The sequence below is a fragment of the Lichenostomus cassidix genome, chromosome 1 (genome assembly GCF_008360975.1).
Source record: "Lichenostomus cassidix isolate B80296 chromosome 1, HeHo_3.0, whole genome shotgun sequence".
Classification (NCBI taxonomy): domain Eukaryota; kingdom Metazoa; phylum Chordata; class Aves; order Passeriformes; family Meliphagidae; genus Lichenostomus; species Lichenostomus cassidix.
Window position 1 is genome coordinate 15,910,049 of NC_139479.1, and position 26,626 is coordinate 15,936,674.

The 26,626-nt window shown below is 40.0% G+C and overlaps 1 protein-coding gene and 1 long non-coding RNA gene across 3 annotated transcripts in view; both read right to left on the minus strand.

Annotated features, from left to right (window-relative positions):
• The window catches only part of LOC146444257 (uncharacterized), a 271,742-nt gene that overhangs the window by 37,607 nt on the left and 207,509 nt on the right, over window positions 1–26,626 (minus strand). The window lies entirely within an intron of this gene.
• Window positions 1–26,626, minus strand: part of REPS2 (RALBP1 associated Eps domain containing 2) — a 93,474-nt gene that overhangs the window by 36,096 nt on the left and 30,752 nt on the right. Inside the window, exons 2-11 of one of the 2 annotated variants that reach the window (XM_085051475.1) lie at window positions 23,216–23,339; window positions 20,864–21,012; window positions 19,235–19,358; window positions 16,306–16,403; window positions 14,514–14,652; window positions 12,951–13,014; window positions 10,526–10,668; window positions 7,332–7,426; window positions 3,952–4,018; window positions 2,002–2,067 (exon numbers count right to left, since the gene is read on the minus strand). In XM_085051475.1, coding sequence (XP_084907601.1) covers window positions 2,002–2,067; window positions 3,952–4,018; window positions 7,332–7,426; window positions 10,526–10,668; window positions 12,951–13,014; window positions 14,514–14,652; window positions 16,306–16,403; window positions 19,235–19,358; window positions 20,864–21,012; window positions 23,216–23,339 — 1,069 coding nt within the window. Of the gene's footprint in view, window positions 1–2,001; window positions 2,068–3,951; window positions 4,022–7,331; window positions 7,427–10,525; window positions 10,669–12,950; window positions 13,015–14,513; window positions 14,653–16,305; window positions 16,404–19,234; window positions 19,359–20,863; window positions 21,013–23,215; window positions 23,340–26,626 lie in introns of both variants that reach the window. The other variant, XM_085051464.1, reaches the window with a different exon arrangement.

The following is a 26,626-nucleotide window of genomic DNA, read 5'->3' on the forward strand; positions in this document are numbered from 1 at the left end:
CTGATTTGTTAACTTTTGACTGTAGCCTAACATCTTATACTCAACAGCTGCCTCCTTGCTTTACAGGCTTAAGATCAGGTGGAAAATTGTACTGTAAAAGGTGAAAGGCCAAAGAAAAAAAGCAAAGCATGCCCTGCTAATCAAAATCAACCTCAATGACTCACCTCTTATTGGTCATCTAGGGAGAAACGTACAACTAAAACACTTGGAAATTTGGCCCTCAATTCCTTAAAAGGCTAAGGTCAACAATGATCTTGCACTTAGGAGTCTAAATAAACTGGCCAGATATTCAGAGATGTTGAGCATATAAAGTTCTTACTGATTTCAAATTTCTAGACCTTCTGACAGCAGAGAAAACTTTCACACACTCTCATCTTTCCTGCGTTTACATAAACAGCCCAAATGAATAAGCAAAGAAGCATGTAAAATTTCTCCCACTTCATCTCAAATGAGTTTTCATGCTGAAGGTTAATGATTACAATGACCTTTCAGAATGGTGGCTGATTCTGAAACAACCACTCAAGTACTGTGCTGCATCTAATCCACAGGACAGATAAACATTTCTACTTTTCACATCAGTTGTAGCACGCAACCTGAGAAAGTGCTGGCTCAAATCCTCAATGTGCTGCACAGCAAGAGTGGAAGCCCTGCAGTGACAGGAGCTGTGATGATGGAGCGAAATTCTGCCACTGTCCCCCTTGGTAAACAAACACAGCAATGCTGCTGGAGGAGCACAGCAGCGTTGGGAAGACCTCCATGACTAGGAGATGAAAGACAGGGGGAAGGAGGTTGGTGGCAAAGGAAATGCGCAGGTGACTGTAAGTTTTATTCCTAAATAGACTAAAGATGGAATTGCTGAACTGAAAGTAAAACACCCCTGTGCTCCTGGGCAAAAGCAGGGGGAAGGAGAACAGAACTGAAAGTCATGCAACCATCGTACCCTTTCCCTGAGAGGGATGTGCAAGAGTGTGCGTGTGTGTGTGTGTGTGTGAAGGAGAAGCAGGAATCTTTTGAGAATAGGAGCTGAAGATAGCAAATCTGGCAGCTGCCAAGTGTTTGGGAAGAAGCCAGGAAAAAAAGAGTTGGGAAATGAAGCATGCAGCTGTTGAGCAGCCATGAATAAATCGAGCTATAAGACAAAACTGCTGTGACAAACATGTGGGGTCCATTTTCTTAATCAGGGATATCTTCACGAGTGAAAACGTTTATGCAAAAGGAAAAGAAAGCAAGATTTTAGCTTGACTGGGACCAGGGAGGGCTTACAAACATTCTTACTGCTGTAGGAAGAGATTAACAAAGAGGAAGGCAAGGGAGATCTGATGAACTGAACTGAATGCAGGGGAAGTTTCTGGAGCAACTAAGTAATTTTGACATACGCTGTTCCAAAAATAACATTTTCCAGAACGATAGGAACCAGGAATGTATGCTGGAGCTAGAGAGAGAAAAATCAGGAGTGGTTTCAACAAAGAAACAAGCCCTGAGTCAAAAGCTTGCGTCAGTGTCTTAAGTGCCTCAAGGTCTGTGTTTCCAAAAGGCTCTCTGTCCTGGAACTGCTTGACACAAAATAGGAAAGCTGAGCTTTCACAAAGAAACAGGCCATTTCAGAATAGTTACCAGCACATTGCATAGTTATTCTATACTTTAGATGAGGTTTTACCAAGAGGTACAATATCCACACTCCTGTATCTTGCTTGTAGCACAGAAAAATTTCAGACTCTTTAAAATAGCTATGTAAGAACAGTTTCCATGCAGGAAGAACCAACACACTAACAGTGAGGGAAAGAAAGCAAGAAAACCTTTTGACACGGTGAAGTAGTAATTCATATTTATCTTATAAATAGTAGTAATTATGAGGTAAAAGCTAATTTCAGTAGGAAAATAGTACAAGAGCAAAAAGTTCTTTCAAAAATTAATCAAGTTACACTAATTTAGGGTTACTGTGATACAGAAATACTTGATCAAAATTCTTATGCAAGTAACACATGGCATTTTTTTCCTTACCTGTTTTCACAGTCAAGTGCTGGAATTCCTTTGGTATAGTTTTGAGAGTAGTGCTTACTTTAAGAGCTTAAGGAAAAAAAAAACATAATTACTTTTAAAATCTACAAGTATCAGCTCTCAGAAAGGAACACCTAAACTGGTATTAGCCATCTTATAACGCCAAACATACTTGAAAAGTAGCCAAATACCCTCAGAAAACCTAAGCACTCGAATAAGTAATGATTTCTAAGAGCACAAAAGTCAAGAACAGAAAAACCTATGCTCAAGTTGCCAAATAATCTCAAATTTTGAGAATTTGTGGGGTTGAGTTGCTATTCCCCTTCCATATTTCCCTACGCATCCTTTCTAATGACTTTCTTAAGGAGTTTTTAATGCACCATAGTGTATTTGGACGTACTGTAATCTCAGTGTTAAATGACCACTTGGAATGAAATCTCTACTGCTCTAGGATGACCCTGCTTTAGCAGGAAGGTTGAACGAGATGTCACTTCCAACCTTACCTGCTCTGTGATTCTGTGACCTGCCTTTATCAAACAAAACATGTGGGAAAAGTTCTGGGTCCTGTAACCCAGCTCAGTTTTCATTATCTTCCAAATGCAACTACATTATAACCTGACTAAGTGAAGTTAATTTACTTGTGTACTTTCAAAAATGCAGGAAAAATTGCTTCTACTGTCCTGAACTGCAGGTTCGTTACTTCTGGGGAGATCCCCTCAGTCGGGAGAGTCATCTGCTCTCATGTTTGTCAAAATAGCAATAAAAGGTAGAACAAAAGTATTTGTTCTTTGGCTGAAAAGGTGGCAATCTGTGTCATAAATACAGCATATCTTCAGCCCTGTAGGAGACTGCATGTCTCAAAACAGATTCCTACACAACTTCACATGTCAGCTACAAAATCAAAGAACAATTTCATCATCTAAACGGGGAAAAAAATTCCCTTAGTAAAAAGTAAATCCTCCGTAGACATTTCAAAGCAATAACCTTCAAGGTTCAAGTCCTCTGGTTCATTATACATTTCACAACATAACAAACCTTGTCAACAAAACACTGATTTCTTGGAATACGCTGACGTAGCAATATGTTTTACAAACACACATCAACTCCTGACAAACTTTCTTTGAAATAGGGACACTGGGAATCTGTCAAACTCTGTCATACCTGAGTGTGGAAGGGGAATCAGGAATGTGGACTACCTGGTCTCTGACACAACCTTAACGTGTGGCCAATATATTTTTTATTTTTATTAATACATAATCTGCAGCTCTGAGAGTCAGGCAACAAAATACCCACAACTGTTTTGTTTCTACAACTGAGGGACAGCAAGTAGGAATTGGGAAAAGGGAATATAAAGGGAATGAAGGGGTGTGTGATGATCTGGTGCCAATTTTGGAAGCCACAGAAGCTACTGCATGGAAAAAGAGAAAGATCACTTCAATTTCACCTGGCTTTTGCTGCTGGTGGATTTCAAATGAAATTAAATGAATGAATCAAGTCTTTTCAGTTCAATTTGACTAAAACTTTTGTTTTGTAAGAAAATACAGGGATTTTTTTTTTCAAATAGGAATAAAACCTGATTTTGAAGTGTTGATGTTTCTTGCAAAAATGGAAATTCAAGATTTGGCACAGCATAATCTTTATTCTTAAAAAATTCCTGATAACAATTAAAATTTTGCATAAGTAAGAAATGCAAAATTAATTGCCTTAGGACTAGACATATTTTAGAAGGTCCATTTGATATCATTCACGTATGATAGAACTAATTTTGAAGCAAACCCCTCTATTTATTTGTCTTCAACTCAGCTGCTCTGAGTTGTCTCTTTAAATCCACAGCAACACATAACCAGCTTAAAAATTAAACATACCATTGCTTCTCTCAGCAAACATAGGGGCTTACTAAAAAGACACATAATTTAATCCCCAATGGAAAAAAAAAGTTATTTATTTGAATACCTTGTTTGTCATCTTTCTTTACATCTTGTAACAGGGCAGAGTTATCAGGTACCTCTCCAGCTGATGACTTCTTGAAGAAAGAAGATTTGTTAATTACACTGATTGTCATAGCTCATTCTTGTACCTTTCCACAGTCAAATATTTAAGAATACAGATCAACACAAATAATGGAGACATTTGCTCTTGCACCACAATTTCTTTGTCAGGTAAAGCATGGAGGACCTACAGAAAGACAATACAACTCTGCTTTTCAAGGTACAGCAGTTGCACACCTGAAATCAGTTAGAAGAGCACTCCCACAGTGAATCACAAGGAGATAAGGACTATGTGTAAGGAGAGATTTCTCCCAACAGAGCCATATGTAACACCTGTGTTAGGATGGATGAAACCTCCTCCAGTCTCCATGAGAAAAGTCTCTCTAGCCCAAACTCCAGCTGTACTGCAGAGTCTGGTGGTTATGCTTTAAAGGCTCCTGGCTGATGTGGCTGATCCTTCAACTACTCTTTTCTTTCAACATGCAGCCATTGATATGGGAAAAACAAATTCCATTAGCAGGTCTGTTGGAGGACCATTCAGGCCTTTGACAGGAAAACAGGGAATTTCTCCCCAGTCCTATTCCTTAATTTTCTATTATTTCAGCAGCAATTTACAGGCATTTATTGTTCTTGGAGCTTCTGCTGTGTAGCCCACAAGATGGAATCTGGAACAAATTCTACCTCCATTATCTGTAAGAACAAGGATACGCTCTGCAACCAAATAAAACACTAAAGCAAATGTCAGAAACCCTAAACTTCTCTAAATATTAAGTGATGCTGGTTTTGTCCCAGGGAGCATGGAAGGGGTTTGACCTAAAAATGTCCTGAAATAAATTTGGCCTAAACAAATGAATTGAGAAACCTACATTTCATAGACATTTTTAAAGACGACAAAAATCTCAAATCAGTAGCTCAAATAGGAAAACTCCACTGTAAAGGTCTGTGACATCTGTTTTATAAAGTTTCTGAGGAATGGGATACTTCTGAGAAATATTTCTGAGAATTTTCAGAAAAAATATGGCTTGAGGACTCTGAAAATGTACGAAAACACTTCACAACCATAGCTAGCCCTCAAGTGAAGAACATGAGGCCACAGACCTAACTCAGTCCATGCTTTAATTGATGGTACAACTTTCAGAAATTTCAGTGAACTGTGAGCATGACATTTCTGAGGGAGCTCAGAGGAACCCCAGCCAGTCATTTTAGGCATGTTTTAATTTTGAGATTTTGGCAGTGAGAAAGCCTGTAGAAAAGAACCAGAGGAGAGTGGGAGACAAAAACTTGAGAAAAAAAACAAACCTGTGAAGACAAAACTTGCCTGGTAAATAAAAATCAGTCAGCCTTGTAATTCTCAAGCATAATATCAGCAGCCTTGGAGCATTTTGCAAGTTAAACAAAGCCTAGCATGCAGGTGACATGTCTCCTGCCATTATTTTCTTTATGAATGCATTCAGGAACTTTTCCCGTTTTACTGCACTATTGTAGCTCAGCAGTCACAGTAAAAACAGTTGTCTGCAATGAAATTCAATACCTGAATGGATGATATGTGGAAATTGAAAAAGACATGAAGGTAATGCATTGATTGCATTGATAACAGATTGCCTTGATAATATAATATTTTTAATGTACTGATCAAGTATTTAAAGTATAATTCCTCAACTAGCCAAGATACAAATGAAATTGCAACAGTGAATTGCTGCACTTCCCACTGAGGGAGATGAATGGAAGATGAATTACTGACCTTCCAAACGATACTCATTCAGTGTATTAATTTTGAATGTAAAAACGTAAGTTGAACAAAAAAAATCAAGAGAAAATCATTCTCAAATCAGTTTTGAGGAGACTTTAAAGTCCATTAATCTTGGACAATGTAAACTGAAGGTTTTTAATTATGTGTATGAAAGATGCATAATTATACTCTTACATTTAAAATGTAATTTAATTCTGTATTATGTCTTCTTTTATACTTTAGGTTGCAAGTCACCCAAAATAAGGCCATAAATGAGGGATTAGGCTGTTCTGGTAAAGGACCATGCAGCCAACATACCAGCACCCTGCACTACCAGACCAGCAGGATGCTTCCAAAGCCCAGCGTGACTGCTGTGCTTTGGTCGAGCTGCTCTAGGATGAACGACACCTCCCAGGGACACCACATATTTTTAAAAGTTCCAGAATATACACTTGGTGCTCAGAGTGCTGGCTGCAGCATTGCCCAACGCTGTACTCCATCGAAGCTTAGGAGATTCTGTTTGGTGGTACCACTACCAAAATGGATTTGATGAGGGAACAGCTGGGTTCTGATCCAGGGACTCCCCAGAGCAAGACACTGGGAGGAAATAGCTGGAGAACAGCCTTGCTGAGCTGCCATGACATCTCATTATTTTTAAACTTGGAAGCAGTGTCATTAGGGCTGATTCCCACAGTCAGTCTGCCATTTGATTAACTACCTTAGCACTAAACCTTTAAATCCCACAGCACATATATTGAGAGTTGCAATATTGAGGCACAACTCAGTGGCCATGATTAGTTCAGTTTTATAGGGTCATTAAATTTTCAGATTTTAACCTCAGTGTTAAACTTTTCTCCTTAATTCAGTTTTTCTCACAGCAGTCTTCACGCAATCACACAACAATTGGGTTTGGAAGGGACCTCTGGAGATCTAGTCCACAGCCTCTGTTCCATCCAACCAAACCTACTGTGTTCAGTTCTGGGCCCCTCACTACAAGCAAGGACACTGGAGTGTGTTCAAAGAAGGGCTATGGAGCTGGTGGAGGGTCCAGAGCACAAAAGGAGCAGCTGAGGGAACTGAGATTGTTTATCCTGAGGAAAAGGATGCTCAGGGGTGACCTTATTGCTCTCTACAACTATCTGAAAGAAGGCAGTGCTGGGCTCACAGTTGGAATCGATGATCTTGGAAGTCTTTTCCAAACTACATAATTTTATGATTCTAAAATTGTGCCGGAAGCCTCACATTTTCAGCCAATTCAGACTCAGCAGAACTTTACCTGAGCACTGTCCATGTGTCCCACTGCCCCTCCTGCAGTAGCCCTGCAGGACACCAGCAGGTAGAGTCTATTTCTCTGCAGACTCCAGGATCTCACAAGCCCCTCAATGACTACTGTGAGCTCTGTTATGTGGGAATATCTTTTGAAAAGCCTGTCAGCCCTTTCTACACACAGAAGAACAGGGTGAGATGGGGGTTTGAGATGGCTTAACAAGAAGCTTAGAGACTCATAAAGTCCTCTCAGAGCCTCACAGCTGTGCTGCTCCCACAGCACAGTCTGAGTGAAGCTGGTCCAGCCCCCTCCCCTCTGCAAGGGAAGGATCCTGCTTACGCCTTCTCACCTCGGTCCGACTCAAGTCCCGAGGCTGCTGACTGCCTGGCAATGGCTCAGAGTAAGAATCAAACAGAGCACAGTCACGCATGGGCTTCAAACAAGCTGCAGGGAAAGAAGAAGAAAAAAAAAGTTAAAAAACCCAAAAAAACAAACAAAAAACCCCAAAAACAAAAAAAAAAACCCAACCCAAAACCAAACAGAGCCAAAACAGGTCTTTGGTTAATACACACTTTTTAGAAACCTGTTCTAGCATAATTTTGCCCTTCATTTCTTCACCTCAGACCTGATCTGTAAGACATGAATGACAAAACACCATAAAGAAAATCTTTCTGTCTTGCATCTTAAGTAAGGCAGTGTCATGAAAGGGACAGCATGTATAATTTCTGTTGTAGAAATAATGGTGACATTTGGAAGAAATTTTTCCTTCTCCCAATTCAGTATCAACTTAGTTGATGTTATAGTTTATACCTTGTTCTCTTAGCAATGTTAAAGGCACTTACATTACCTTCACCTGCAGCAATTTTGACTATTTGAATACTGAAAAGTATAGCAGAATCTAAATTATACACTAAAATTGAAGGCCAGCAAAAAGCAAAGCACTAAATGCAGTGGATGCTGTAGTATATACCACCTTCAACTAAACAACATTGAGAGCAAGGGGGAAAAAAAGGAAAAAGATCACATCTAACTTCTCAAAGGAATATTCACAACAGCCAATTTCTATTTCACAAGCCCAGGACCTTCTGCTGTTATCACTCTGGAGTTAGTTCCTCCAAAATAAATCTATCTTATGAGCTGGAAAACATCTTTTTTTAAAGATCAATATATCAAAAGGCAGAATAACCATATTTCTAGTTTTTGGCTAGCATCTATTTCATCTCAATAAATTAAGCTCTTGGAAATCTGTCTTAATTTACAGTAGAGTGGGTTACACATAGGGCAAATAGCTTTTGAGATTCTGCAAATTAGTTTTAATAAAAACTTTCCATAAAGAAGGTGGTGGGCCAAATTGTCAATGGAACTATGCCAAGATAGCATTTGGACCAGCTGTGCTTGTAGTTTACAGTACAAGTCATAAAACTAGCAAGATTAATGCATTCTTAAATGCTTTTTTTGCTCCAAGTTTTTTGAAGCTTTAACGATACTCTTATCAGATGCAAGCACTTAAATTGAACCAAATTATGCCTCATTCTGAAACTAACACAAAAACTTAATGAAAAACAAGTTTCTAGTAATCTTCATGGGGGTCCTGAGAAGCCAAAAAATATTGAAAGAAATTCTAAATTTCACAGAAATCAAATTGTGAAAACATGAAAACACAGGTTTTCTCCAGAAAATTGCTTTTTACATTTTAGGTAACTGTATGAGGCACTTGCACACTTATCAGAAGTATTTCAGAAGTAATACAACCAGGACTCTATGCTTTTCTGTGATTCACAGATTTACAGTGTGTTGAGGTATTCTGTTTTTTATTAATGCAAGTCTTTCTTAAGACAGATTTATGAATCCTGACCAAGTAGCAGAATGAGCACAAGATATTTTCAGACCCTCAAATTAATCAGAACTAGTTTATTAGCTGGGGTATTTAAAGGACCCACATGAAATAATTAGCTCTTTCACCTCCTCCATGTAAATTTCCTTGAAATGGTTGGTTTCATGCAACAGCATGAAACAATAATCATCTAAGAAAATGGTAGAACTTGTGCTGAAAGGTACAAACAGGGAAAAAGAGGACTACTAGGGAACCATGCTTACCATGATATTCCTCCCATTGACATAATGATTCCCTGCTACTAGAGACAGTTATTTCCATTGCAGTTTTACCCAAAAGGGCTCAATGTGAGGACACACCAGGAGGAACCTGAATGGATGAGTTTACAAGCCAATTTATAATGAGACCAGGCATGAAAGTAGTGAACAAAGTGGTGGTCCTGGGGGGTAAAGGGTAGCTGTAATTATGACAGGGGAATGTAAGTAGAGAGACTAAAAGTGATGAAGATTTGGAAGTGCAGGTTTTCCAGGAGCTTATTGCTTTTGATATGAATATAGTGGATTACAGGGAACATGACTCCATCAGAAATTATTTCACAAATCTGATACAGGGTCAACATTTAATTTTCCTAACTGCAGCTTGATTTGTTCTTTTCCTGCCTTTTAATATATTCAGTGTCATCAAATTTAATAGAGATTTTATTAGGTCTTAAATATTATCCCTTAGCACTGTAATTATCATCTGTGATTAATCCTCCTTGCCCTCGAGAGTCATGCACACTTTTTAGATGCAATAGTATACATTTCAACATTCATTTATAATTAGAAGAGACATAACTGAAGAGAACAAATGAAAGGGCAGGTCTTTCACTGCACATTGTTACTGAAGTATGCTGTATTTTGGATTAATTCATCCTTGTGCCACACAAATTATTGTAATCCTCCTGTCATTAATGCAAACTACCTACAGAAGAATTTGTGGATTACATAAAATAAATTACAAAAAAATCAACCTTTGATACAACCAGTATCTGTATCTAACAAAATACATTAGCATATTAAGTTCTAAAGCAGCCTAGTATCAGTTTTAACCAATCTTCAAGAGACAGATACTTTTAGGAAAAGCCATCAAAAGAATTAAAAGCTATGTCACAGATTCATAGAAAGGATTGGAAGAGTCCTTAAAGACCATCTGGTTCCAACCTCCCCTTGCATGTGCAGAGACACCTCCCACCAGATCAGGTTGCTCTAGGCCTTACCCAACCTGGCCTTCAACATTTTCAGGGGTGGAGCATCCACAGCTACTCTGGGCAACCTGTTCCAGCATCTCACTACCCTCACAGTGAACAATCTCTTCCTAAAATCTAACATAAACCTGTCCTCTTCCAGTTTAAAGCCATTGCTGGATTCCCTTAGCTTTACAGGTAGTCATCTGCCTCCTCAGCTATCCTGACACCTGAAGCACAGTGGAGCCAAGGGTCAGACATGAATTGGCAGGTAACTGCTACACTCTGCATACCTATCTTCATGCTTTGATCACTTCTTCAGCCATCACCTCATAAACCCAGTTAAAAACACATGCCTTAAATGCAGCTGGAGAATCATTACACAGCACAGAACCTCATTCCCAGATGGAAAAGGAACCTGTCTAACACACATACTGGATTTCTGAGATGGCTACAGGGACACGACTTGCCGCAGGAACTTTACCTGCTTGAAGGTACTCGGGCAGCAGTGTCTCTGGCAGTGTCTCAGGCAGCTGGTAACCATTCTTCCTGGCAACCACAAGGTGGAAAGCAGCACAAAACTCTGGGAGTGTCAGAGCCCCATCACAATCCACGTCACTCAGCTCCCTGTGGATAAAACGGGCACAGGTTTTCCAAGCTGTTACCTCACAGAAACATCACAGGGGAGACAAAAATGCAACTCTGAGAAGGGATATTTTAACACAGGACAAGGATCTCTGTTGCATGTACTTGATCCTGACTTGCACATTTTTCTCAGGGAAGATGAAGCAAGCTGATTTTTTAATACTGACTTGCCACTTTTTTCCTTTTCAGTGAAGTACATTTCTTTAATACATCGTGCCATTGAATATGATGGTGTGTGTATATTAGAATGTAAAATATATAACCTATACTTATAGAATCCTAGGGTGGTTGGGGTGAGACGGGACCTCAAAGATCATCTAGTTCCAACTCCCTGGTCATGGGCAGGGAAGCTTCCACTAGACCAGGTTACTCAAAGCCCCATCCAGCCTGGCCATGAACACTTCTGGGGATGGGGAGTCTACAACCTCTCTAGGCAATCTGTTCTAAAGGCTCATGACCCTTATGGTAAAGAATTCCTTCCTAGTATCTAATCTAAATTTGCCCTCCTTTATCTTACAGACAATCCCCCTCAGCCAATCACTTCATGGTCTTGTGAAAAGTCCCTCTCCAAGCTCTCTTGTGGACCCTGTTAGGTACTCAAAAGCTCCTAGGTCTCCCTGACTCTTCTCCACACTGAACAGCCTCAAGTCTCTCAGCCTGTTTTCTTAGGAGAGGTGCTCCAGCCCTGTGATCAACTTAGTGGACCTCCTCTGGACTCACTCCAACAGGTCCACATCCTTCTTATGCTGGAAACCCCAGAGCTGGATGCAGCACTCCAGGTGGGGTCTTGCCAGAGTAGGGGTGCAGAATGCCCTCCCCTGCCCTGCTGGTCACACCTCTTTTGATGCAGCCCAGGATGCAGTTGGCCTTCTGAGCTGCAAGTGCACATTGTTCCAAGGGTGAAATTAACCTTCCAGTGGTTGGAAGCACTTTTGGCTAATTCATGCAGGATCTTAAAACAGTTCAAGCAGAGAAAGTTAAATATGGACTTTAGCAATGATTACTTAGCACCATTGACTAACCTTAAAAAAGAGCAAAATTAATGCCCTTGACAAGTTTAAATACTGTTAACCTCTCATTAAGCGGCTCTCTCTAACTCTAGCATGATTCACAAACACTAAAGCTGAACTTCAGAAATCCAGTAATTCAATTTTATAAATTAACTCTTTGCAAAAATTGAGAAATATTTTATCTTGGGCACATGGTCTAAAATAAACACATAATTTCTTACTCTTTCAAAGTAACACACAGTTCTCAAGCTGTGGCGGTTATAGTGACAAGGACTGAAACATCCCATGCGTTTAACACAGCAACACAACCTGATAAATCACATTGCCACAAAATTACAATTATCTACTAGAAAGGAATACTTTTCTTGACATGCTACACTGAGAACAAGTTGCGCCAGCAATAGAAATAAAATCTGTTTTGCTAACATATTAGGTTAATCCATTCTTTTTAAGTAATCTTAAATTTAAATTCCAATATCCACTTCCCCCAGCACTACGTTTCTTCAGTTGTTGGTTTTTTTTTTTATTTTCACAAGTGACAATCCGCTTTGAAAAGATTCCAGACATATCCTTTGACCCTGACAGATGTTTAGGCTCTTGCAAGCTTTTCTTCTCATCTCTCTTCATAAAAGCATATGAAAAATAAAATCACTATCAGCATTTCTGATCCATGTTTAAAACTGTTTGTTCCTCCTATCAGAGATGCCAGGATGACAACAGATTACAAAGCACCATGTTGTTTAAGAAAATATAATAGAATTCTTGTCAAATTTTATCATGTACAGTTCCATCCGCAATTGTTTCTCAATAAGCTCATTAAAAGTAGTTGCACTGGTTCATTAGAAAAGCACTAATGAATTATGTAGTTGTTTAATTAGGCCTCCTCTGACAGAACAGAGACAGAAACATAAAATCAACAACGCATCTAAGACATTCCAGAGGTGCTTCTCCTCTGTGTCATTTCATGAAAAATACCAATTCTTTGAGCTAATGATGCTGCTTACAATATTCTTAAGAACAGCTTATGTCGCTGTTCAAACCTTCCCAGTCCTGCTGAGTAGGCGAACACCTCTCCAGAAAACAAGTGTGTCAGGAAGATCAATGAGCACCCTGCTGCTTGGGCCTCAAAGTGATTCTGGAGATAAGAGCAATAATTATAACTGAAGACACTTTTAAAATTTAACAAGAACTCTTAAATTAAGCATCTTTTAAAAAAAGCATGATACACATCCCCAACACTATTAGAGTACTCACCAGATGTGAGAAAGTTCTGGGATGGGCAGCTTTGATTTTGTGAAGAAATTCTTTGCTACAGAACCTGTTGGGAAAGCATGCCTCATCAACCACTGGAAATTAATTCTCCATATTCTTCCCTTTTACCAGGTCTGCCATGCCAGAAGCAGACAGTTAATTTACGTTTCAGAGATGCTCAGATTAATCGGATGCTACTGTAGATGTTGGACCATTTGTCTCCTTCTGAGTAAATGACAGAGAGAGCCAGACAGAGCTGTTGACCTCATTTCTTCATTCCCTCCATATGGGAAAAATAAATACAGGGAAACCCACTTTAGTACTAGTAACTCTAACCTGCATAATAAGTATGTCACCAATGATGAAATAACAGACACAAAGAGCCCTGCTTCACCCAGAAGTCATGTCTATGGCAGTACAGTGCTTTGATATCTGCACTGCTCTCCCAAGATGCTGCTTCAACCATGACTTTTCCTGGCAGTGAAAATTTTATGGAGGGGGAAAAAGCAAGAAAAGAGGAACTACAGATGATTCAGGCAGCACACAGCTCCTGTCCTACAGCAGGCATCCTCACTCACCCTGCCATAGCAGCCCTTCTCATTTTTCTCCTAGTTAACAAATCCACTTCTTCACCATCTCATATGCACAGGCTGTCGGAGTACCCTGGAAGCCTTTCCTGGGTACAGGTTTAGAAATCATAAGGAAACAAAGCAGACTTCTGGGATGATAATCCTCTTCTCCTTGGGCAACCACTGGGGAAAGAACCAATGCTGAACAACCATTTCCTCTTTGAAGCAAACTGCATGAAGGACACTTAACTGAAGTGAAGAACTGTTGAAGCACTATTTTCAGTTAGCAGCAGATCATTTCTTTAAACTTTTGGCTGGATCTAAGCCCCTTGAAGCCCAGTGATACAGTAGGGCTCATTACAATTGCCTTAATTTAAAACCTGTGATATGTTCCTTGTCAGACCACCCGTCTGTACACAGCAGTGACTCCTCTCACAAGCAGCCTGGACCTTCTATTCAGGATGGAAATCTGAATATGATCAGAGCCGTCTCAGTATGCTCTTAACAATACTTGTACCATGTGTGTGCTCTCCAGGATTGTCTTCTAATTACCTAAAGGTCAAAATCTCAGTCCCCCAGAACCATAAACCCTCAGGCTTGACTGCACAGGGCAGTTAACTGCATGCATCACTGTCATCACACGGACACTGCCACAGCTCTGCTGGATAAGCCAGCACAACCCTCAGGGGGCTTTCAACTCAATATACACTGCAGGTGTGATCCACAAATACAGCACATCAAATATGGAGAGCTCATTTTAATTTTTACTAAATTGCCAACACTTCTCCCTTAGATGTAACTATTTCTCTAAAATCAGGATATTTAGGAGAAAATGTGAGGGCAACAATACTGATTTGAATAGTCTGCCTTTAAAAAGAAAACACAATCAACTCTTACAAATGCATTGCCTGAGAGAAAAAAGAATTTATTTACTGAACATTCTCCCCTCCCAGCCTGGTCCCCCTACTCGATGTGTACAGTGTTTGGTAAAAATTACCTGAAATAAAGGCGCTCAGGTCAGGCTGCAGAGACCTGAACTGGTTGATGTAGTAATCTCGCTGCTCCTCCGTTATCCTCCAAGGGTCATCTGAGTACTGGGTGCTGCTGTCCTGCTGCTCCCGCTCCACTGAAAGAGACTGAAGGGAGGGACACTGGCACCAGACACAGGGAGGGGACCAGAAGGGCACTGGAAACCTCAAGAAGCCAGATTCACTATCTTCTATTTAGCAGAGACAAATTTTCAGAAGACAAGAAGCCAAAATGGCCACACAGACCTGCTAAAACTGAAGCTATTATTAGGCAGCTTTGCCCAGGCAATTAAAGAAAGTTTTACATGACCAAAGCTCAAAGGAAAAGGAAATCTTACTACTGCTGACCACAGTAAGTCCAAATCACACTTTATTACCTTTAGATTTGTTTTGCAGGTCCACTTTGACTGCCATGCATTACAACCCTGAACTGCACCCTGTACACCTCAAATGGATGGAACCAGTAAAGGACCTAAAGCTGCATTTATGCAGCTTAGTGCACGAAAATTTATCTTTGCTATGAAACTACGTATTTAATCTAGGAGTGGTGCTGTAACTATGGAGATATCCCAGTTCTGGACCCCTGCTCACCCCAGTAACTCAGCACTCATTATGCCAAGTCAGGGAGACATACAAGCCCTTAGAGACCTCCTCAAACTTCTACCACTTCCCAAGACTTATGTAAAAATCCTCCTTTGGGTAAAGGAATATTCTGGAGGAAAAGGATATTGAATCCAATTATATCTTTGCTCTGTCTTTGCTCTCTGATTAACTTGTTTAAGGGAGGCCTGTACCTTTTGCAGGTTGGGTGGAGCTATCTACAAGAGGGCTGCAAGTACAGCTGGTGTCTTTGTTGAAATGGAATAAATTACTATTCAATATTTAAGCCTGGATGATAAGAGTCTTAAAAAGGGAGGGCAAGAATGAACAATGATCAGCTGTGAAACCCTTTCTCTGACATATCTATTTCCCAAGAATCAAATGCAAAACACCAGTTCTAAAATACATCAAAAGATCCCTGAAACAGGCAACATCATACAGCTGTAAATTAATTTTCATTTCAAAGTGCTACACAAATGCATCCAATTTCATTTCAAGTTAGCACAAATTATGTGACACAACCTGTAGATCTTTTTTGGAGGCTCAGGTGACATTTTATTGTGAGCATGACATGCTAAGCACTCGGGAAAAGGTAAAGTCTCGGAGTCTTACTTACGTAGCAAAATCTCTTGCTTAAGAGAGCTTTGCCCTTCCTTAGGGCAAACTACTTGTTTGCATAATAAATGCACAGCAGGCATACTGGAACACAGGAAAGATCTGCTTTTGCAACCAGCAGGAAAATATAAGACCCATTTTCATAAAAACAAACAAATGCCCAGAAGTTAATTTATTTTGTCTAAGGTGCAATTTAACCAACTGGGGTGAAAAATCAAAATGTGCAGAATGTTAGCCACAAATACTGTGCATGTGTTACAGATAGCAATCTAAATCAAGAAGGAATCTCAGTGAAATCTCATGTACTTTAAATGAAAATGTTTTCTTTTACTTACCTTTAGCAATTTAATTAGATTACTTATTTTAATTTCTCCATCCCATCAGCTTTTTTCCTCATATACTAAAAAAGCATACTTCAATCTCTAGTCTAAAAACACCATGGAGAACACTTTTCACTCTTAAAGTGAGAATTTTTCTGCCTTTTTAAAAAAATTTCTCTATTGTTTTATTAGTAGTACTACTAAAGGAAAATATGCAATTCATTACCCGGTTAGGAGTTGAACAAGTGAGTGCAGATTTGGCTCCATAATTCCCTGATGATGGTCCATCTTGCTGGTGAGCAGAGTGTCTGACTTCATGAGGAGCTACATTAGACATTTAAAATGAAATATATAAATGATGGGACAGTAAAAAAATACTGCTAGGCTTTAAGAAATAATTAAATACCACAAGATCAAGAATGTAGCTTGTGAACATTGTATCAGAGCATTAAAGTCCATTTTGTCAAGTATCTGCCAAGTGAACCTGGTATTAGAGTACCAAAGTTCATTTTGTCTTATACAACAAAATTCCAGCCACATACTTGTCTTTCACATTGCATCATTTTTCTTCAGACATTACAGAGACACTGTCAGTTATATACTACTAGACAACAGAAATCACTGTTCATCACATTTAAATATATATTTATATGGCCTCTGTCCATGCATTTATACTATCCATATACTGATAACCACATACAGCACAAGATCTATTTTAAATAAGAAATAATTCAACTGAGCTGCAAAAAAAAAAAAAAGTTTTGACAATGCTATCAAATATCAAATCATTATTTTTCCATAAACTCTTCCTCTCCCTTCCCTAAGTACTGTTGAAAATCAAAATACATGACTCACCACTTTGCACTGTTTGGAGTAAAGTTAATAAAAAAAAGTAACAATTACTTCTTCTTTTGCTAAAATAAGTCACTTAGGCTCCCCTGAAGCAAATCTAGTAAGCAGTGACACAACAGCACATTCAGGAACAATGTCTTAAAAATAGGGCAAGTATGCAAACAAAGAGGCAACTCACTTGCAAACCTTTATAGAGCTAAGAACTGCTGCCAGCCTATTTAAGAGTTACCATTACGAAGTCTGCATTAGATAGTCAGAACCTTAAAGATTCATGATGAAAAAAGAGACCAAGAAATCTTAAGAATTTTGAGCTCAGGAAGACATTAAAAATTACACCCCTAACCCCCTTGTTTTCCTAAGGGGTCTTATTCCTGTATTGGTATTTTTTTTATTCCTGTACAAGTAACTGCTAATTTCAACAACAACAAAACAAACAAAAAAAAAAAAAAATCAACCAACCAAACAAAAAAAAAAGCAAAAAAAAGGAAGGTGGAAGGTGAGAAACACTTAGATGTCGACATCTCAGAGAAGAGATTTAAGCATGAAGCCACATGACTGTGTGTTTGCTAGCATGAGAAACGTCCAAAACTGTAAAGAAAAAATGTACATAGTCATGGCTGCAGTGCAAAGGGTTGCCCTTGGAGACACCCTGTCCACTTTCGGGGTCAGTTCTGCAGCACAGCCCAGCCAGCTGGGGCACTAGAACCTCCTGCACAGGCACTATACACACCTGCTCTTTGGAGTGCTCTTCAGGAAACTGGAAGGGCCTTAATCTTAAAGGCCAGGAAGAACCAGAAGGTCTTGCATGAGGCCTGACACTTGATACAGCATGGGCCATAAAATGTTAACCACTCACTGCCATTGAGAATACATTTGACTGCAGTATCCCCAGGGGGATTAAAACGGAAGAGATTCCTTTTCTGGAATACAGGAAAAATTCCTTTCTGAAAAATAACCATTGTTCTACACCTCTAAGATTTTATTACCTTAAAAATTTGATCAGTTAAATAATTAATTCTGGAAGAAGTTGACAGCTGGACTGGATGCTGCTGTCCCTGCTCACTTTGCATAGCTGCTGAGTCCATGAGAAATTTCATGGAAGTTACATTTGCAATCAAATTCACAAGAAAAAAGACAAACCCCAACACCCAAAATACTCCCTCATAGCACTGACAGATCTGGGACAGAGTTCCAGAAGCCAGCAGAACACTCAACAGGTACACGGTCAGCCAGTCCCGACAAATGCTCCCTGCCTGGCTCTCCAAAATGTGGGCTCCCTGCCATGAGTCTTCTTCACTGTGGCAGAATACGTGTTGTACCAGAAGACAACTTCACTAGTATGCTTATTTCAGAACTAATCCCACCTCTGAACAAGCTGCAGGTGACCTAAGCAGCAGGGGAATGCCTGTGACTCAGTAACAGTACAGTTTTCAGGTGGAGGCCACTTTACAGTGTCAAACACATCCTTACCACAGCTGTACCCATTTCAAAATGTTGAACAGCTCTTTATTCACACATTTGTAAGTAAGGACAAAAGCTGAAGGACTAGCATGCTCCACTCTTCATTCACTGCAAACATATGAAGGAAAAGCAGAAGAGATGATGGTGTACACCAGTGCCTACTATTGCCACCAACTTGGTCACATGTTGCAATTATGAGAGCACAAGTGCTTTACTATTAACAGGAACTTGTAAAGCCATAGTTAAACTGCCTTCTGCTCCATTAGCCTCTTATTAAAATCCGAATGTTTTGCCACTTACCCTAACGGCATCAAAATGAAGTACAGAACATCTATGCAGTGCCTTGTTTTTGTCTGAATTGCCTAAGTTACACTGTGGGACTGCTTTTATATTCTCACCCTATTATTATTTCTGTTACAAAACCAGAGATATTATTATCCTTTCCTGCAAAGGAAGGTTCACTTCCAATCTGAAAATGAGTATGTGGCTACTGAAATCAGGAGCAGGCTTTTCTTCCCCTCTAATGAAACCAAAATGCTCATGCACTCTGACAATACTCACAGGCTCTCTGCCACTGGGTTATATTGCACGTAGTCTTGGCAGAGATTAGGTATCAGAATTGTGAGCAGTCACACATAAATCTAATTTAATAGAAAGTGAATAGGAAGACAGGATTGAACAGCCAAAATAAATTGATCAAACAATTTTCCAAAACACAACTCTAATTGAATTTTAAAAGCATTAGGCTGATTGTCACTTGCATTTAGAATTTGGATACTTCTGAAAAAGGGAAAAAAAAGAAAAATATTTGAATACAATGTGCATTGCCATTTTTATCCTACCTGCATGCTGCTGCTCCAGGCCACTCCTTGCTTTACCATATCCATAACTTAGGGGTATTCTCTGGTAAGTAGATGGAGAAGCAGGAGGTGAGCAAATGGGAGACATCGGAGGAGACTTGGGTTCCTATTGCGAAAACACACCAACACAAAACACAATTCTGAGACAAAAATTATAGGAAACAACCAACTAATGCTGCAAAGTGGTCCAAGTGCATACAGTATGATGGACAAACAAGAAAAAAACCACTGCAGCATCCTCAGGCCCTTTATTTCCAAGAAAAGGCTTAAAACAGATGACAGGATTTGGTACTGAGCCTTTGAGGGGTAAAGCATGGCAGTGCCATAGCAAAGCTTTACAATGATCAGCTTAATATATTTTACTGCCAAAGATGCCTGAAGTAGTATATGTAGAAGGCTCAACGTGAGTGGATAGCTTTGAATTTACATCGTGTGAGCGCATTCCTTGTGGGAGATCATTTTTCATATTAAAAAAGGTAGAAAAAATTAAAATACATCTCTGAATCAGTATTTTAAACACCATGGATCTGCAGGTATCCCTGGGTAACTATCCTAAAGCTTTCTCTTTCCTTTGACTTACTGAGATCACTTGAGAAAAGGATGTAATCCTGAAAGATTTTACTGAATAAAGAGGAAAATATAACACAACACAGATAAGCCAGATCGAGCCAGGGGTTTGAGGACAGTGTCAGTACATAGAGAGAGACAGGAATACGTGCTCTTCTTCCTCATCCTGTTATTCCACCTGTGTATCTTGTCATCAGCTCGCTCCTGCTGGCTGACCTCGGGCTGGGAACGCCGTTACTGACACCAACGCACCGTGTGATAAATGTGCGCACATGTTGTGGGAAGATAAAAGTGCTTCCACCAGGCACTTACAACATGACCTGTTACAGTACCAGAGGAGAAGGTGTCAAGCCTGGGGAAAATTATGCAAATCAGTGTTTTTGAGAATTATGCAGCACTGTGAAGCTTCTTGTATCTGAACAAGCGCTCTCTACTCTCCTAAATACAGGTAACACGAATGTCCCTTAGATGCTTTATTAAACTGGTCTCTCAGAACGACAGATGCTGGGATGATATTTAACTCAGGACAAAAGAAAAGCAGATGTCTTCTGGACTGTACCTTGGGGATATAAAAATGAAAGAAAACCTGGGGGCCTTACCCCACCCAAAAATAGTGTTTCATGATTCAACACCTCACTTCCAACTCAGTATTTCTATAGTGACTAAGGATCATACTGGCCATGGGAAATCACTCACTTTCCTGTTCTATTTCACAGAAAGATTTCTATTTGCTGCTTTTGCCTGTTCCTCTCCAAGAAACAGTGCTGGATTAAGTAGGAGCACAACACTGGAAGAACTTAAACAGAATATTACAGGGCTGACATCTTTATACAAGCTCATATAGAGAATTTTCTTCAGGGAAGCAACTGGGATGCATCAAAACCAGAACACAGCCATGATGAGGATTACTTGTACATCAGGATTTCATCTTCTGTCTAGTATTGGAAAATTGAGTAAGCCCATGTGAGTGTAACCATTTACAGGACTGGACCCAGAAGGAGGATGCATAATGATTAGTTGGCCTGAAGGAGACAAGCCTGTTACCTGTTTGTCCCCTTCATCTGTTCTTTTGTAGGAATTTTTTTCCAAAGTTGCATGTGGAACCTGAAATTTAACTCCATGGAATTCTGCTGGAGTCCCATAACGTACTTCAGTGTCATTTTTCAGCGCCATAAATCGTGGCAGAGGCAATTCTTTATTAAGAGAGAGAAAAATTCAATTGAGACTACAGAACATTAGAAGCACCTCAAGCAGTATCGTCTTGTAAAACCAATGAAAAATTTATCTAGAAAAGACTGCTAGTTATATTTTGTAACATTTTTAAGTGTGGGACTCCTTTGATTATTTTATGTCTTAATAAAAATGTGAATGTTACACAAAGCTACATTCACTAGCTTAATATATAATCTTTTCATGCAAAGAGAAAGAAGTAAGCCTTGTGCATGTTATTAAAGCAAGCGGCAAACTCATTTCCTGCCTTCAAAACCTTGCCTGTAATGAAAGAATAGTTTCCCACAGAAACTGTGGGATTGATGAATTCATCAGTCAGGATCACAGTAGCCTCAGCACTGCCATCATAAAAGGAACAAATCAGAAATGGTAGGGTTCAGAGATCACACCAAGTCCTAGAGAGACAGCTGTGTCAAAAGGTCCCAAGCTGCATCTGCTGTGCAGAGCAAGAGAGTGACACTTTGTCACTCTTTAAGACAATTCCCAATTATTTTGCAGAAACACCATTTGTTTTTGTGCACAGTCACCCTAAAAGATCAATACAATTAAAATTAACAGAATGTTTAAAATCAAGCAAAGCCATTCATCCATTGCCTCTGTAATTTTTTACACCTACAGCTACTACCAGGAAGAAAAATAAATCAATTGGAGTTTGGTATATGTTAATCACCCCATTCTCTAAAGGCACTCATATATTTTCTAGAGAAAATGTAATTAGCACTAGAAGCAGATTTACTGAAATTTTACTGAAATTTACTGAAGTAAATAAGCAGGATATCAATACAAGGACTGTTAGAACCCGTTTTCACTCAGATTTGTGGATTATTTGCATATGCTAGACTTGTAAAAAATAGAGTAAGTCTCAGTTCAGGTTTCTAATTTAGTTTGTTGAGGGGTTTTTGTTGTTTGTTTTTTTTCTTTTTAATTAACATCTTTTAAAAGGACAGCAATGCAAGAGAGAGTGGATAAGGTGTCTGTAAGGAAAACTAATAGACAAATCCAGGCCACTCCTCTTCACCCTCAGTTTAAACTCCTGTTCCAGCTGCATCTGATCCCCTCCACCTGATCAGGAGCTCTGCACTGCAGGAGCTCAGCTAACACGGGTTAGCATGTGCTTGCCATTCTGCCCTTCCCTCGCTGGGATGGGGCAGACCTGGGAACCCCCTCCCTGAGCCTTGTAATGCACAGGAATGTGACATTTTGTGGCCTTCACCAGGGACAGCAGAGCAGAAGCTGTGCTGGGAGCAGTGACCTGATTGCAGGGCTGTGGGTAGGTCCTGCCTTTCCATCCTTCTCTCTGATCTTGAGGCTGCTTGCATTGCCCCTCCAGTGGGATGGTGCAACCATTCTTGCCCAAACACAACCTCAGGGCATGGTTTGAATGCCAACCCGACATACTGGAGCTAAGGGCTCAAACCTGCTCAAGCTCAAGCAAGAAGCCCTGTGTTTTGAAGCCTGAGCCCTGCTGAGGCAGCGTGCATCACCAAGAACACTGAGTTCCTTCCAACTTGCTATCAAGGTTTTGCAGCTGAAAGGGACCTGCTTTCTCTCTTCCTCACTTCACTTAGATAAGACCCTTTCAAGAAGCTTTCTTCTCCACCAAAAATTGTACATTTAATATTACTGTCTATTCATTGGGAAGAATAAAGCTGTTTTAAAATATATCGAATACACATTTTCATACCAACTCACAGAATGCACTATGATTTTATCACCATTACCCATTTATTTCAGCAGGATTATTTCCTAAAGCAGATGAGTGCTACAATCTGCCCTGCACAGAGGGACTCCTTGACCTGCCCAAGTCCCCCACAACGTGACTACACCCAAAGCAGCTATCAGCTCACACTCTGGACAGCTGTCAAGATTAGAGGCTGAAGGTGAGAGAGAAATGCATCTCCTGCACTGATCATCTGTCATTCCTGCCATTTCTTTGTAATACCTTTTCCGGAGGGGGATCTCATCTCAGATCTGCCATATATGTAATTCAGTGCAATTTTCTACCACTCACTTAGAGCATGTAACATTACCTTCCACTCTTTCTCTGCTCCTTAAAATTGTTCATAGAAACTTAAGAAGAAACAGTTTACCACCATGGAGAGCTGACAAGCATTAAAGAAAGTGAGAAACGAGTGCATAGCACTGCAAGCAAAATTTGCTACTTACCATTCTTAATGCTCTCAATCCGTACTGGGAACCCTGACTGTGCTGCTGCAATTAACTTCAAAGCAATATAAAACTGAGCAGGACCAAAATAACCCACACGCTTGGCTCCACAAACTTCTGTAATCTAAGAGAGAACAGACACGTCGGTTAAATGTGTTTCACTCTTCCAGGAGATGTCAACATCTCCACGTAAACAAAGAAAAAACTCTTTAAAAACACAAAATGCTTGTTGTATTTGAAGTTTTCTACTATGCCTATTTGTTTCAACTCAGAACATTAGTACACCAGAGATGGGTTGGTAGTTGTTATGCTTTTCAAAAGCATTGCTGGTTAACATTGCTATCCTAAAACAAGTTATGGGTTTTCACACCATGTAAGATTTTAACAACAGGTGAGATGAAAAGTTCTTAAGTACCCTGTACAGTAAAACATTTCCACTACAAAAGCTGTGATATCTTTAGAAAATTGTACTTAATATTAGCCCTAACAACAACATTTCAGATAATTACTGTAACTGGAACATGAACACAACAAAAGACCCCAGCACACCACTCGAGGAAACACTTCATTTTTTGTGTGAAAAATTAACATGGTCTCAGCACTGAAGTTTAACTTCTATGTATTCTTCATTATTTGCTTCACTCTGCCACTTTTATGAAGCAAAGAGCACAATGTTCACACACTCAGACAACACCTAAACAAACAACAGATATCAGCAGGTTTTAAGCACCGGCGCCAATCTTCCCATGCCTGGAGCTCCCAGATGTTCACAAACAAATCTCAGACAGGCATTGGGGTTAGAACAAAACCCCATTTGTCCCAGACATAAAGGGAAACTTCAAATTGTTTTCCTGAAAATACACCTAGATTAGCAATGTCTCCTGGCTGGCAAGGTGCAGCCTCTGTGACAGAGGTCCATGGGCAAGTGCTGCTTCTGGAAACCATGTCCATGTATTGGCTCCCTAACTACAAGAGCATGACAGAAAGTATTGTTTTTTATATAAGCAAACAGCACAAATGAGTAGTCTATTTTTTCTGATTTTTATATGTATATGTGCATGGACATGTACATACACGGGCAAAATGGCACGTCAAACAATTACTGAAAAAACCCAAATGTTTTGGAATGGTAATTCTTACTAATCAAAGAAAACATCTTCAAGCAAACCTCTTCTTCTCTGGATGTGACCTCTGCTTTGCCTGAATGAGCTCTGGCTACCTTCTCTTCCTGCGACTTTCAGACTTTGTCACAAGATGCATCAAATAGTTTCTCTCTTACTGCTTGATGAAAAGGGAGATTGAGTCTCTGTAGAAGGACAGCTTCAATTAACCAGCAGCACTTGCCATTCTCTTTCCTCTACTTATCTTTTTTCTTTAGTTACTCTGGCCTTTTTTTAATTCCCCCTTCCCTCTATCAATGGCCTTGCTTCTTTTATTTTCCAGTGGGAAAGCAAGGCACTTGGGACATGGCCGAGATGGATGACTGGGCCCACCACTGGTACCCTTTCTCAACTCCAAAGCAGAGCTCTTCCCCTTGTCCTGGATGCTCCCAGTTCCCTCAGTTCCACTGACAACTCACTCCTGCATGGTCCTTCCCCAGCTAGCAGCCCTGGCTCTGCCTGGTGCAGTGGTGTGGAGCACAGATGACGGGAGCAGACCTCAGACTGCTCCCCATGGGTACTACACTGCTGCAGCAGGGATTGAGAACCCACCAGCTTATCCAACAGCCTGGGGAGGAGCAGATGGAGAAGAGGCAAAACCAGGCTGAAATTCAGTCTGGGTTCATAGCTCTGGTCAGTTATGGGAGATGTTTGTTAACAAAATGCCAGCGCTGAAGAAGGCAGTTGGCAAAAGCTGGGCACCCACAGCAGCCAGGCCTCCCATGCAGGCTGTGGTGCTCACCTCCTGTGTGACCCAGGGGCAGTGCCTGGAATGGCTCCTGCTGCGGCACACAAACGGCATACAAAGTCCCTAGGTGTGCTGGGATGTTCCCTAGAGCAATTTTTTTCCTCCTGGGCTCTTTTCCTGCCACAGCTGTTTCCTGCCATGCCTATGAGAGACCAACAGTGTTACCATGATGTGTTTCCTTGCACTGGCTGATGGAAAAAGGCAATATTGAGCAGCTGGGACCTTCACATAGATGCTACTATCTTCCTGAAAAGTTATTTTTCCATATATTTTCTATACTTTGAAATATTAAGGTTGTTGAATGCTGCAAATGCTTTGCTTGCTCCTCACATGGAAACATAAATGTTTTATTCTGAACAAGCGGACTAAAAATTTTTATCAAGGACATACCATCCTTCAAAAATACAGTGCTGTTTCTCAAGCACACTTACAGCCAACCAACCTGAAACTGCCTCTCTGTAATTTTGCTTTTTGATGATAACAGAAATAAATTTTGTAGACACAAGCTTCTCTGTTATTTGTACAACCAGACTCTGAGTTCTTTGTTAATGTCCAGAGCAAAAGATGGAAATTGACAGAGTATTCAAATTTATTACATATTTAATTGTTGGCATTTATATAGATTAATTGCAGGTACAGGCATTTACTCTCATGAGGTGCCATGTCCAGTGAAAGGAGATGGTCTTGGGCTCCTTCCAGCATTTCACACTATCTGCATCAGGACCCCTCTCTCCAGCAACCACAGAGGTTGTGGCAGATTAGCCTTTATCCAAAAGTAAATCCTCAGAACATGCTGCCTGCTCAAATTTCCACAGCAGCTTAAACGGAACACTGCATTATTTTTTTGTTTCCTGGTTTTACCTTTCACAGGGTCAGTGCACATGGCTTTTTGATGGACAGATTACATTTAGTGACAGGCAATTCTGAAATTAAGCTGCTTTGTGTGATACACCATTAGAAGTCTCCAAGATCCATCCAAATTAAATGCACTCCATATGAATGTGATATGGTAATTTTTCATTTAAATCCTTAAAACTGTTGTCAGTTTGGGCTGCAAGCTTTTCAGCGAGCCAACAAGGAAAGAACTGGTATTTTCTGCTTGAGCACTGCTAAACAGACACACATTAAATCAAAACAACTTGCATGCCTTGATACTTCAAGGGATTTTAATGCAGAACCATTGACTGTCAATTTATATTACAATTTTTCTTTTAATTCTCCAGCAGAAAACTGTAATCCATCAGTGATAGCAAAATATTAAAGAAAAATGCAATGAAGAATGTATTGGAAAAAATTTTTCATGGTGGTGGGTTACAGATGTTGCTTGACAAACTTAACCTCAGGATAATAAACAATTAGTCCAAAATCACACAGAATCACAGAATAGCTGGGGTTGAAGTGACCTCAGGAGATCATCTTGTCCAATCTCTTGCTAAAACAGGATCCCCTAGAGCTGGTTGCACAGGATTGCACCCAGCAAGGTTTCAAATATGTTCAGAGAAT